The sequence below is a fragment of the Protopterus annectens genome, chromosome 2.part1, assembly GCF_019279795.1.
Source record: "Protopterus annectens isolate FY-2018-M chromosome 2.part1, PAN1.0, whole genome shotgun sequence".
In the NCBI taxonomy this organism is placed as follows: Eukaryota; Metazoa; Chordata; order Ceratodontiformes; family Protopteridae; genus Protopterus; species Protopterus annectens.
Window position 1 is genome coordinate 1,176,467,910 of NC_056729.1, and position 14,825 is coordinate 1,176,482,734.

General features: G+C 47.2%; 2 protein-coding genes across 2 annotated transcripts in view; one reads left to right on the plus strand and one right to left on the minus strand.

The window, feature by feature from the left end:
• Nucleotides 1-4,340: 4,340 nt before the first annotated feature.
• LOC122794956 (claudin-7-B-like) lies at nucleotides 4,341-4,745 on the minus strand. Its single transcript, XM_044063551.1, has one exon. The coding sequence runs from the start codon at nucleotides 4,743-4,745 to the stop codon at nucleotides 4,341-4,343; it is 405 nt and encodes a 134-aa protein (XP_043919486.1).
• A 5-nt stretch (nucleotides 4,746-4,750) lies between these two features.
• The window catches only part of LOC122794957 (claudin-7-B-like), a 103,361-nt gene continuing 93,286 nt past the window's right edge, over nucleotides 4,751-14,825 (plus strand). Inside the window, exon 1 of the mRNA XM_044063552.1 lies at nucleotides 4,751-5,594. Coding sequence (XP_043919487.1) covers nucleotides 5,097-5,594 — 498 coding nt within the window. The 5' untranslated portion in view covers nucleotides 4,751-5,096. The remainder of the gene's footprint in view (nucleotides 5,595-14,825) is intronic.

Here is a 14,825-nt window from a genome sequence, read left to right on the forward strand (position 1 = left end):
GGGTACTAGGTTCGCTGTCAGGTGAAATGGATTGAAACCAGCAAATTACACAGGCAGCAGACCAGCCCAGCCCAGAATGCCACTATAAACTATGCAAACACCTACCCTTCTGTTTTTTCCACACTCTACACCACCGGTGTAAACAAGCAGGGAACTTTTAACACTCACAACACCAAAACGTTAGGGGCTGCAATAGCTATCATACAACTTGTGGAAGAGGCTGAGGGTGGCGAGGATGGCAATGCTGCCGAACAATCCGCAGTGAGGAGATGGAGAAGAGTGTACAGACCCAGGGTGACCTACCAGAGGCTACATGAGATGGAGATAGTGGAGTGCTATAGGGTGGACAGGGACCTCCTACAGCAGATTACTGAGCTGTGCTGGCCATGCCTGACACACAGAACTAACAGAGGGGAACCCATCCCAGTGGAAACAAAGGTATGTGTAGGCCTAAGAATACTAGCTACAGGTACCTACCAAAGGCCAACTGGGGATATGATGGGGATCTCACATTCATCAGCATCCAGGGTACTCCACCAGTTCCTGGATGCCATGACAGCACATGTCGGTGAGCACATATATTTCCCCCTCACCCGTGAGGCATTGGCCAGCAGTATGTGTCTCTTCCACCAAATAGCGGAATACCCTGAGGTAGTGGGTGCAATAGACTGCATGCACATATACATCAAAGCACCACCCAGGGAGCAGGGTAGGGTCTACATCAACCGCAAGGGCTTCCCCTCCATCAACTGCCAGGTCATGTGCGATGCCCAGGGCATAATACTGAATGTGTGTGCTGGCTGCCCTGGAAATTATCACAATTCCCACATCTGACACAGCTGTACCAGAAATTTGCCAGTGGGGACATCCCACATGGTCACCTAGTGGGGGATGCTGGATACACACTGGATCCGTGGCTGATGACACCCATCAGAAGCACACACACACCTGAACAAGAACTCCATAATGAGGCACACGCACAAACAAGAATCATAATAGACCATGTGTTTGGGATGCTCAAGTCACAGTTCTGGTGCCTGAACACATCCAATGGAGCCTTGCAGTACTCACCAACTACATGTACTCAAATCGTCCTTGTATGTGCCATGCTACACAATATGATCCTGAAGAAACAACTGCAGCAGGAGCAGCAAGGGGCAGAGCCATATAGCCCCCCACCAATGCCAAGGCCTGCACAGGCACAGAGTGACTCAGAAGAGGAACAACCTGAGCCTGCCCCAGTAGGCAGAAGGAGGCATGCCCAGTATGCCCTCGCCCTGGCAAAGAGGCAACGCATAGCACATACACTGACACGGAAGGGACCCAGGGAGTAGCACCTCTCTCTGACTCTCACATACAGGAAAAGAGATGCCAAACACTACACTATATGTGCCTAACCATGCATAGGCAGTGTACTATGTGCATCTGATATAGGCAGCTCTACAGCACCACCCACAATACTGGGACACCCACAGGATAAGTGACTCACACATGCCAGTCAGGAGGGGGGTCACATACCCAACAACAGTCACAGCCAGCAGGACAGGTGTAGACAAACACAAACAAATGCTGTACTATGGCCTCTGAATGAGGGGTATGGCTGACCCCCACCCAGGCCTACACGGACAGACCACAGCAGGCCAGGTAGTGGGATGTCAGTTGTGACAGTTAGGAAGTCAAAAAATAATGTGTATGCAATCAAAAGATAAGAACAGAAGTACACCGGTATGGCATAGCCAGCATGATGGGTAAGACCACTGACAGAATTGGACTACAGGACATACCAGTACAGTCCTAGCAAATGTGTACAACTGTCAGGTGTGCCCCCCACCTCACATAGAAATACAGTAACAGTCAGGTGTGCCCCCACCACTCCTGTGTGGAAACATAGAAATAGTCAGGTGTACCCCCCGGTATGCAGACATGTTACAACAGTCAATGCCAAATGATCAGTGGATACCCTACAGACACAGCATGCTACCTGTTGGTGTGCAACACAAAGGTCAGCTGTGCAGTGCAAACCACCGGACATGCTCCACACATGCATAACAGATGGCCTTACTAGTCATGCTCACACACTTAGAGAAATGAAGGCAATGTCAGTCATCAACATACTGAAAGGTCATACAGGGCTTGCTCACACACTTAAACACATGAAGGCCATGTATGCAAACACCAGTGGACCAGACATATCCAGCGGTTGCAATAGTTACTGCAGACACACGTCAGTATGTGCCACTCATGCCTTGCACACACAGTGGATAGGAATACAGACATATATGTAAGGACAACACACCATAATACACCAAAGGTAGATGGATATAGATGTGTGGAAGAGGGTGACTGTGACAAGGAGCCATCCACTCCTGTCCCACCGAGCACACAGCCAAAGGGCCCCAAACACATCAGTTACAGATGTCACATACTACAGTTACTAGCGACCAGTACCTATCAGCACCACAGACTATGTGGTCCACGTGCCAGCTGTGCAACATGGCTGTACAAGGACATAGTCAGCTAGTTGCCCTAGACATGCACCTGTGACATATGACCTGGTGTGTGGCTGCCTGTGGCGTGTCACTCCTACATGAATGGTGTATGGGCCATGCACACACTGGCCACCCCAGAGCGTTACCCTGACAAGCCTGCTGAGGTCATTCAATGTGTAATACACCTTTGGGAGACTTGTAGGCCAGTAATCTCTGTGATGCTTCCCATAACTGCGTACTGCTGTAGTGTGATAGACTAGTTAGGTAGGAGTTCTAATCCCAGACATGGCAACTGTGTGTGTGAGTGTGTGTCACTGTTCGTCTGTGTGTCTGTCTCTCACTGACTGTGTAGAGAGCAATGCTTTTTAGGCCACTCACACCTCTTACAAGTTGAATAACCTCCTTTGGCAAGGCTGCTGATGTCACACAACTTGGAATACACCTCTTGGACAATTGTAGTTGAGTAATCTTCGTAGCATGTCCCATAACATCGTATGACCATCGTGTGATTAAGGAGTTAGTTGGGAGTTCTAGCCCCTGACTTGCCAACTGTGTGTGCATGTGTGCATGTCAAACTGTGTAGAGAGCAATGCTTTTAGGTTACTCACACCCCGTACATTTCACATACCCAACTTTGGCAAAGTTGCTGATGTCACCCACCTAGAAATACTAGCCCAGTAATCTCTGTAGTGCATGCTATAACTGCATGCTGCTGTAGTGTGATAATGTAGTTAGGTAGGAGGTCAAACCCCAGACATGGCAACTGTGCATGTGTGAGTCTGTGTGTGCGTATGTGTGCCTGTCTGACACTGACTCTGTAGAGAGCAATGGTTTTTAGGCTACTCACACCCCTTACAAGTCGAATACCCTCTTTTGGCAAGGCTGCTGTTGTCACACAACTTGAAATACACCTCTGGGACGATTGTAACCGAGTAATCTTTGTAGCATGTCCTGTAACATCATATGGCCATTGTGTGATTAATGAGTTAGTTGGGAGTTCTAGCCCCTGATCTGCCAACTGTGTGTGTATGTGTGCATGTCTGACTGTGTAGAGATCAATGTTTTTAGGTTACTCACACCCCGTACATTTCACACCCCCAACTTTGGCAAGGCTGCTGATGTCACCCACCTAGAAATATTTCCTTGGGAGAACTGTAGCCCAGTAATCTCTGTAGTACATGCTGTAATTGCGTACAGCTGTAGTGTGACTTAGATGTGTGGTTGGGATCCATTACCACACATGGCAGTTCCAGATGTATTGTGTATGTCACTGTCTGTGTAGGGAGCAATGCATTTTAGGCTAGTCTCTCGCAGTAATTTCTAAGCCCTGCTTTGGCAATCCTGCTGATGTCAGTCAGTGTGAAATATACTTTTGGGCAAGGACTACCCCACTAATATCCATGGCACTTACTATAACTAAGTAGTGCTGTAGTGTCATACACTAGTTAGGGAGGGGTTCTACTCCCAAACATGACAGGTGTGTGTGTGTTTGTAATCCATATCCTGTGTAGATGTGGTTGTAACTGTGTGACACCTGTGGCCAATGTGAAATGGGTTTTGCATTTTCTTATATGGTGGCCATACTATATATCACAATGTCCACTGTACAGGGATAACACATGTGATATGGCTGAAAGGCCGGGGTGCAGAGCCATACCCAGACATGTGACATCAAGGCCATGCAATCACAGTTAGCAACCCCAGTATTACCCAGAGCACAATCTCACCCCATGTGTCATACACACACACACATGCCTAGGTAACAGCCAATATGTGAGTAGTAAAAAGCAGCAACTAGATTCAGCAGCACAAATAGAAAAGCAACACCACAGGATCCACTTGATGAATTTATTAAAACAAGAAACAGCTTCTCTCTCTCACGAATATTGCTGCTCCAAATTCATACTTTGTATTCACAGGAGTGAATGGGTTGTAGAAGTCTTTAACGATTTGGTTTCCATACCAAGATGCACCGACCAGAGCACACAGACCTCCAAGAAGAAAGATGACCCCACCAACTATGGCAATTCTTGCCTTCTTCACCTTGTCGTTACCACCACAGTTTGTGCACTTCATTCCCATTGTACTCACTCCCATTGCAAAAACGCCCAGAATGATGGAAACCACCATCAATGCACGAGTAGCAGACAGGGCCGCGTCCAGCTGCAGCATGGAGTCGTACACCTTGCACTGCATTTGCCCGGTGCTCTGGTACGCACACGACATCCACAGTCCCTGATAAATGGCCACAGCCATTTTTGCTTGTTATGAGAGAAGGAGTTTCGCGTTTGTAAATTACATAAGCTATATTTTTATGAGAAAAGTGCATATGGACATTAATTGGGTCGTTTATTTGTGCGTGTTGTGAGGAATTTGTTGCTTCGAAAATATTTCCAGAGTTTTGAATTAGTTTTTGTTGGTGAACAGGTGCAATAAAACAAAAGGCTTCTAAGGGGAAAGGTTATTTCGCCTGGGAAACGCCACCGAGACTGCTTTTGAGCCATAACTTTTAGTAGTTTGAACAGTTTTTTGAAAATCAGTCGTACTGTTGGTTTGGGCACGTTTCTTTGAAAAGCCTTTCGAATAGTTGCAACTTATTTTCTCAGGATGGCTAACTCGGGGCTTCAGATTATGGGTTATATCATGGGCGTCATTGGCTGGATAGCGCTGATTGCTGGTACCATCCTTCCACAGTGGAGGATCTCTTCCTATGCCGGGGACAACATTATCATGGCTGTGGCCATTTATCAGGGACTGTGGATGTCGTGTGCGTACCAGAGCACCGGGCAAATGCAGTGCAAGGTGTACGACTCCATGCTGCAGCTGGACGCGGCCCTGTCTGCTACTCGTGCATTGATGGTGGTTTCCATCATTCTGGGCGTTTTTGCAATGGGAGTGAGTACAATGGGAATGAAGTGCACAAACTGTGGTGGTAACGACAAGGTGAAGAAGGCAAGAATTGCCATAGTTGGTGGGGTCATCTTTCTTCTTGGAGGTCTGTGTGCTCTGGTCGGTGCATCTTGGTATGGAAACCAAATCGTTAAAGACTTCTACAACCCATTCACTCCTGTGAATACAAAGTATGAATTTGGAGCAGCAATATTCGTGAGAGAGAGAAGCTGTTTCTTGTTTTAATAAATTCATCAAGTGGATCCTGTGGTGTTGCTTTTCAATATGTGAGTAGTACACTGCACATTGGCCACCGATAGTAACTATGGAGTGACAGCGGTGGGCCAGAGAGGGCATGACACCCAGTCCATCTGTCCAATATGCACATATGTGCAGACAGTGCACCTCCCCCATGTTCTGCAATGAACTGCACCACCTGTGGTGCCATCACATGTGGCCCACAATGGACATACTATGTCTGACAACATGCCCGTATGGACAGATGCCACTGACACCAAGGAATGCTGATAGCATGCACACCATGTAGGTGCAGGGTATAGCTGCTGGCCATTACCAGCTCCTGCCACAGGTGGGCAGGACTGGCACATCTGATAATAATCTGTGTTCACAACATAGGCCGGACACCCCAGGTACAGTTTCACATGTCACTGTACATGCATGTGAGAGGTGTGCACATCCCAGACACAGTCCATGTCATGGATGAAGGAACACAGACATGGCAAGCAATGCACAGCAATGCCCACACAAAGTAGTCACCCAGGTGACCGGATGGAGGATACAATACCCGCCTGCATGGGCAAATGCAGACACTACATCCCTGAGCCACAATGCAGACCATCGTCATGTGGCCTGATGCCAAGGTATACCCATCGCCTAGCCATGGACAGCCATCTGGCGCAGTCAAACACCACACACTTGTGCAGACATGCACACATGCATGTCAGTAGTAGCACCCTGTGTGTTTGTGTGCGTGTCTTACATGCTGCAGATGTTCACATCCACACTCCCTACAACCCCCATGGGCATACTGCAGCACACTGTCTGATGTCAGACACCTTCCCATACCCCTCACCCGTACAGCCTCCGTATGACCTGTGTGGTGCATGGGATACCTGTACAGTATGATGTGGCAATCCCACAACCGATGAGTTGTACACCTGGCCCTGCCACATGTGTCAATGTGTGTGTGTCCTTGTGAGAGTGTGGCTGTGTTGACGCTGGTACCTGTTCATGCTGACAGGCGTGTGTATGTAACCTACCATACAGCTACTGTATCCCTGTTGCAGACGTCACTCACCATTACATATATGTTCTGAGCGCTCCACAACAGGTAACCCATGTGGCACATCCAATAATTGCAACAAACTGTGCTAGCACTACATAGTAATCAGGGGTTTGATACCATGTGCTGCTAGGTGTGTGATACAACCGTGCCTCAGTTTTACCCTCCCTGACATGTATTAGCCTCTGTCTGCTTCACCCACCCCCTCTCAGGTGGATGTGGAGACCTACACCTGCTTTGCTTAGGCAGCAGCATGTGTAATGTAAGTAATGCTCATGATCAGCTGATGCCCTCTGCTCGAATCGCAGCCCTCCCCTAGCTGATTGCATGTGAAACAGGTGTGGTAACATCACATCACCAGTTGTATGGAAACACACTCCAATACCCAGGAACATCATGGTGATGTTTTTCCTTGTCACCTACTGTGAGCAGGAACTAGATCTGTTGTGTGCCAAACAGCATCCCAGATGGATTGCGGTGTACATTTAACAACATACACTGTGGAAACAGTGCATCAAATGGGAGGTGGATGTGCCTGACCTGACTACAGCCTGTAAGTGCTGCTATACTGCATTTAGGGTAATGTTGCTTTCACAGTGTTTGCGTGGATATGGCTGATGTACATGTCTCAATACCTGCCATGTGAGTTCCATGTTGATGGAGAATCACCATCTGCAGTGTCATCTGCAGCCTGGGCAGTGTTGTGTCCATGGCTGCATGTGTTACCCATGGAGCATCTAGCTGTTGACTGCTGAAGGTAGCATGAGGATTGCAGTCATTAGATGGAGAAAGCTGTGGTAGTCACAGACGTCCTATACCTCAAAGGACATATGTTGCAACAACTCTGTAACAACAGTAAATGTATGTGGTCATCACATCAACATGTTAATATTGGCCCTGTGTATGTGCTCCCAGCCACACCTTTGTCAACCTTTGTACATATGTCATGCATGAAGTGGTGCATATGTGCTGTACACCATACTTTGTGGCATCATATCTGAGAACAAGCCACGGATATATCTGACTGCTACACATGTTATGCACAGTAGGGGTTACTTTACATTACCTGCACATTCTGAGGATGTTCGTACAGTACTGAGGTCTGTGTACCTATGGTGAATGTCAACAGTGTGTGTAGTGTTGATATGTACCTTAGCCTGTGTACAGACTGTGGTAGATGACATTGATTTAGTTCCCCTACTTTCAGATGTTACATGCTGCCTCACTGGATGGTACTGTAGTGGCGTACATGTTTGTAGGGCCATAAACACATGTGTCCCATACCACAGACAGCCACAAGACCAAACTGTATAGCAGGCCAGTGTATGTAGGGCAGTCTGTGAGTAGCTCATATGAGGATGGTGTCGAACACATAGTCCATATACTGTCATACCATGCTAGCTAACCATATGTGGCTGTGGCTGTGTTCACATTGGCTGTGGATATGCACTGTCACACAGGTGCATCCTACCCTGTGCTTTGACATGCCTGTGGAGCCTGCTGTATATGCAGGTGCATGGGTATTCCCCCTTGGGAGGTGTAGGCCAGTGTTGAGCCAGTCTACCTGCATCCTGCACAGTGCATTGTGACATGCCTAGCAGCTGAGTGTACCTACCCAGTGGTATGTCATGTGCAGATACTAGCCAGATGTCCTGCTGCCGGACCTCCCCTAACAGTCATGTATGTCAGACAGGGCATTGGGATGCAGTGCGGATGTATGTCAATGCCTATTGTGTAATATGTGGCCATGGCACCCCTGTACCAGCAGTCATATCGTTACAGGCCAGGCAGGGGTGTGTGAATGCATGACCTATGGTGGACATTATATACCTGTTGTCATGTGTTATACCCATCTACATGGCCATCCATATCCATATTGTGGGGCATGGTACACATGTGTAGCACTAAGGGTGTATGTGTATACCTCTGGAATGTACAGATTGTGTAAGACCCCCACATATATTGGCCAATATCTCTGCTGCAATCCACAGTGGCATTACATGCTAGCAGCAGTACTGTACACTGATGTCCTTTGGATGTAGTTCAGTAACCAATGGCACACATGTTATGAGCAGATGTGACCTGCCACACACACCATGTCTGTGAAGACAATTCCAGTGACAGTAGCAATAGCCTACTAGTATACCTGCTAGAGATACCTGACATCCCCTGCAACTATGACATTGGGAACATATGAGCTGGGGTGGCCTACACTTCATATCCAGGAACTATGGTGGGAATATATGTACATTTACATATCCAGATCACCAGATAGACAATTACACATGTGTACTACACCCATTTAACACTGTCATGGCAACCACCCACTATTGATCCCCACATCATGTGTGCATGGTCCCATTACATCTCCTGTGTGATGGGCATCCGATCCCTTGTGTGGGCAGCAGTGCTACCAACAGCATGTAGCAATACCCCATACAGGAGAACCGGCACACTCAGGGCAGCCACATATTTGTAGGAGGATCAGGAAGTACAGACAGACTGCGAGAGGAGTTGTGTTATGCATTGTAGAGTACTGGTGTTACAGGGTGTGGGTGTACATACTAGTTTGTCATGGAATGCAGTCCATCTGCATAGCACACAACTGTGGGTCTACCCTCATGCCGGCCGGAGCTGTGCCTATCATGACTTGTCTGTCCACCACACAGGTCTTCTGTCAGATAACACACTGGCAGTGTGTGTGTTGCGTGTTACAGATACATGGCTACATCCATGACCATCCATACCAGCAATTCCCTGACTAAGGGTATGTTACAGACTATCCTGTAACACCTGCACCTTGTATGGCAATAGTTGTCCACATATGTGCCTATATTCCAGCCTCTGTCCATCACCTACATACCAAGCTGTGCACATATGTTACGTTGTTAGTGGTTGATCCATAGTCGGCTGGGAGTATAACACACTGCCATGTCTGCCATCAGTCTACTGCCGTTGTAACCCCCACACATATGGTGGGGCTGGGGCCATATATGTGTGGGCACCACCTACACAATACATGTATGCCCTAATGCACTGCACAGCCCAGTGTATGTAACAGTGGTATATGGCCCTGTATAATTGAGTCTGGGGGGGCACCAGAAAAGACCTAGGTTGCTAAAAAATGTGGAGTTATCAGGGCTGAGCTGCCTTAAGGTATGTGGATGTACAGTACCACATACTTCACCTATATACACATTACTATCATGGATCTGGGTACTGCAGGACTACTGCCCCCTGCCATACAAACTGTTCTGTGTGTTGGTGTGCACATGATGGTGTCAGTTATGCCAAGTTATGTAGCAGTTACAACCCATGTGGTCATAAGACGTCTATACCACCTACTGTGTTTGTATAGTGTGTAGACAGAGACTGCTGAAATACACACCTGGAGTACATACTGTTGATTGTTAGGTATCCTGTGGCCCAGTGTGTCTTTCCTATTGTACAATGTGAATGGCTTGGCCTAGACAGCAACAGCTGTGAACCTTTCCAACCTACTGTATGAATGTAACTAGTCCACTGTAGCATCACTCCGTTGATATAGTTGTCAGTGTCTGAACAGCTATATGGCATGGCATGTAGAACTGTAATAGTACATGATGACAGGTTACCATGTCAGCGAACTTGCGGGTGTTGTTTCGCCTATGATCTCTCTGTGGGTGTATGTTACAGACAACAATTGTCATTTGTATGGGTTGCACATACAGTGTCCAGTCGTTCAGGGGTCAACTGTAGGCATAGTGGCTGTTCCATATTGTGTGCACCTACCGCTTATGTTTCCTACTGTACATATAATTGCATGTGTATGTGTAGTCACATGTATATGTACACACACACACACACACACACACACACACATATATATATATATATATATATATATATATATATATATATATATATATATATAAATTATGTATATGTATACCTGTATCTGCATATCTGTGTCTGTGTATCTGAAGCCTGGTAATGTTGATGGCATCCACATAATACATTCCCCATGGGAGCCAGAACATACTGCATGATATGTTACCAATAACAGCCTGACATCATACAGGTGGGATGTAGTACAGTGTGCCCATGTTGCCACTGGCCCTGGTTATGGGATCACCAACACTTGGTAGTGTATTGCAGGGTGGATGTGTTTGGCTGGGGGCATGCCTATTCGTATGACTCATATAGTGTGTGGCGCCTCTCAACCCCATTAACGTAACATTTTCTCTATTTTCACAAATAATCTAGCCTCTGCCACCACACATGGCACACTCATACAATACGCAGATGACTCGACCATCATCTGTTCAGCCCAGTCCCTACCCAAACTGCAAAAAGTCACACAGGAAGCCTTTTCCTCTGTTGAAACTTGGTTATCCGATGCCCAATTAATACTCAACCCAAACAAAACTAAACTACTCATCTTCCAACCCACCAAACATACTCAAAACAACTCTCACTTTAACATCACAGCAAAAGACAACACCACTATATACCCAACTGAACACACCAAATTGCTAGGAGTGGAAATAGACAATAAACTAAAATTTGACATTCACATATCCATGACCATAAAAAAGTCCACAAAAAACTAGGAGCATTATACAGAAATAAACATCTTCTCACCAAAGCAGCAAAGATTTCAATAGCAAATTCCCACCTTATCTCCACCCTACTTTATGCCTCTCCAATATATACCAACCTAAGGCAATGCGATCTAAACAAGCTAGAGACCTGCTACAACAAAATTGCCAAATTCGCCACAGGGCATCCTACCGTAGTCACCACTGTCTCTCACTTGCTGAACTGGGCTGGCTTGAACTCCCTCACCTCCTTCAATGGTATCAACTCTCACTCACCCACAAACTAGTAAACCATCCACTAAATGTCCCATCCCTCCAGAATCTACTCCAACCCTATCGCACCACCAGACCACTAAGATCCAGCAACAAAAATCACTTGCAGATCACTAAAGCCAATAACTCTGCTGGTGAAGCACTATTCTCTTGCACCATAGCCAAATTATGGAACTCCCTCCCACCCACAATTACCTCCATACCATCATGCACCCACTTCAAAACTTTACTAAAAGCGCACCTAAAAACATGCTGGCTATGCCCTTGCAACTCCCACTTTAATATCACCCACCCCATCCAACCACTACCTTTCTTTCCACTCCACTAACTATCTTGATTATAGCAAGCTTAGATGCACATAAGCCTAGTACTTATACAGCAGGAACTTCTTATTTTAACATTTGTTAATGTCTGTTATGTACTTCACAGATAAAGATTCTAGTTGTCTACTGATATACTATGTTCTTCTTCTGTAAATATGTTGTAAGTAATTGCTATGTAAATTGTTAATCACTATGTAATCCAATGTAACTACTGTCTGTTTTAACTGTGGAGCTTTTCTCCCCGGGCCTCCTCTGAAAATGGACCTACGTCCAGTCGGACACTCCCGGTCAACAAATATAAATAAATAAATAAATAAAACATGTAGCCTATTACACTCCACTCCCTAACAGCTACATGTGCCTTGCAGTGCCAGCACAACAGTGTTGCACCAATGGGTCGGTAGGCATGGGAATCCATGTGTGTATATATGTGCATGTGTGCATATTTGTAGGGTAACTGGTCCGAGTCCACATACTCCTATTACAATGCAAATTGCCACACAGTAATACGGATATTGTTGTTGTCACCCATAGGTGTGGCAATGCAATGCAACACCCTGCTATGTCTGTGGCATGTGCATCACATGCATATCCCTGTGGTACCACTGTTGTGATATGCAATGGGCTGTTTTTGCATCATGGCCACTGTGTGATACTGAGTATGTCAGAGTATCTAGATGCATTCTAGTGAGTGCAATATCCAGTGGGGGGTATGTGGGTGCTGTGTACATTGTCTTTACACCATGGTACACCTGGTATACGGCCCATGTACCACTCTCAGGTGGCCAATGTCACCATCACTCATACAGGTAACAGATAACATGATACAGCCCAGTTACACATGTGCTGTGTGCAGCCTACCTGTAACACATTGGACACATGGACTAGTTAGTTAGCAACTATACAACCTGGTCTCTAAGATGTGTGTCTACCCATTATGTGTCAGTCAATGTGTATATGATGGTATGACACACTATGTATTCACCATATATAAACATTACATCCCCCATTACCATATTGTTCATGTCTGTGGATGGTCTGCATGTAGCACATGACCTGGTACACACCTCACCCTACAGATGGTGTTGTGTGTGCAATGACAGCCACACAGTTCAGTAGCACTATATACCCAGGGTGGGGTCTAGATACAGTGTCGCCAAGTCAGGATGTGTGTGTATATGGATGGGTTGACATAAGGGTGCAGATTATACCTGTACCAGCAGGCCACCAGTCATGTTTGCACAGCCAATAGCTGTTATACATACCTGTGGCATGTGTGCAACTGTACACAACATATGTCATGGCCATGGTGTCACTACACTGACATACCCCTGTGGAATATGACTGCAGACCATCCTCCTGCTGACACATGTATGCCTACAGCACAAATGGATGACAGTATGGAGATATCAATTGGTTTTACCAACAGCTGAGATGCATCCTAGCTGCCTGGCTACACTAACTGACATGTATGCAGTACACATTACCCCTGACTAAATTCTATACTCTGGTACATTGCGGCACCCCGTTACAGTCACCGTGTGCATCAGAACCATGTTAGCCTGCCCTTGTATCAATGTTATGGATGACAGGGATGTGGCACATGTATCATCATATGCACAGGGTGTGCTGCAGGTGTGCCGGAGGCCGAGGGTTGTCCAAACATGTGTCGCCATGTGTGTGGGTGAAGGGTGTGGTTCCTTGATTGGGGCATGGTGATGTGGTGTGTGCCGGTATGGGAATGCCCCAGGTATGGTTGCATAGTGTGTGGGTATGCGTGAACACAGTTCAGCCATGTGGCTGCCCTACATGGGTAATGTTGGACAGCTGCAGACCATACCTGGCATGGTGTGCAGTTCAGTGCCTCTGGCCATGGACATGCCGACTGTGCCTGCCAGGGTTTCCATGGGCACATGCAGGTACAGACCTTGAGGTGCTACTCTCCCCTGATAATGACATATGTCTGCTGAAACCATGTCCCACCTGGGCCTGGCCAGGGCCATGTGCACGTGGCTTGCTGTGGTGTGGTGTGGACAGCAGCCTCTGTGGTGTGCTGGGGCTGCTACTGCCACTATGGGAGTGGCTGTGCGTCCTGGCATGTCCACATTGAATGCCAGCTGCTGCTGTCTCTGGCCTACATCCATGCAGATGTCGCACCACTCCCACCACACATTCTAGTACAGACATACCACGGTCAAGGAGGCCAACCATCTCACCCCATCATCTATCCATGACCTCAGTATATTCACGCAAGGCAACAGCGAGTTCATGGAGGTTGCCATTTACAGCTGCAAAAGCAGACCTCTGCAGCCTTAGGACCTGTCTGGACTGCATTTCCATATGTGCCTATGCCTCCATTATGGTCGGAAACATGCTCCTGGTGGTATCAGTTGTGGCACCTCTGCCAGGGGCAGGATGACCTGCGGTCCTCCCACATGCACCATGGTACATCTCCCAATGTGGTGGCCTTCCGGACATTTGGCTATGCTGACTGTGACCTGACACAATTGGCATGGACACCACACTTTCCTGGCCATTGCCACCAAGTGCCAACTGTCCCTCTGCTATGGCCACATGTGATGGGGTTTGTAGGGGCACTGTAACTATGTGCGGGCTTGGGGTGGCTAGGAGGGTGATGACACATGTTGGTGCAGTGTCGGCCGCTGACAACCCCACCTGTGCCTCACCTGTACCTTCATCATCATCAGTGTCTGTAGGGACACTTACTTCAGTATGCATGCAGGAGGGACCCTGACCCACCTCGTCACCTGTGGGGGAAACAAATACACATGTTAAGACATGTACAGCAGTGCATAACAGTACACACACTCACACTGACAGCCACCTTACTACCTCACCTTCCCTGAGTTTGCAGACAGTCCCACAGTCAGTTACATATGTTCCCCTTCCTGCATGGCACTTGCTAATATACATGCATCACTATAGCCCATTAACATATCATCCCTCT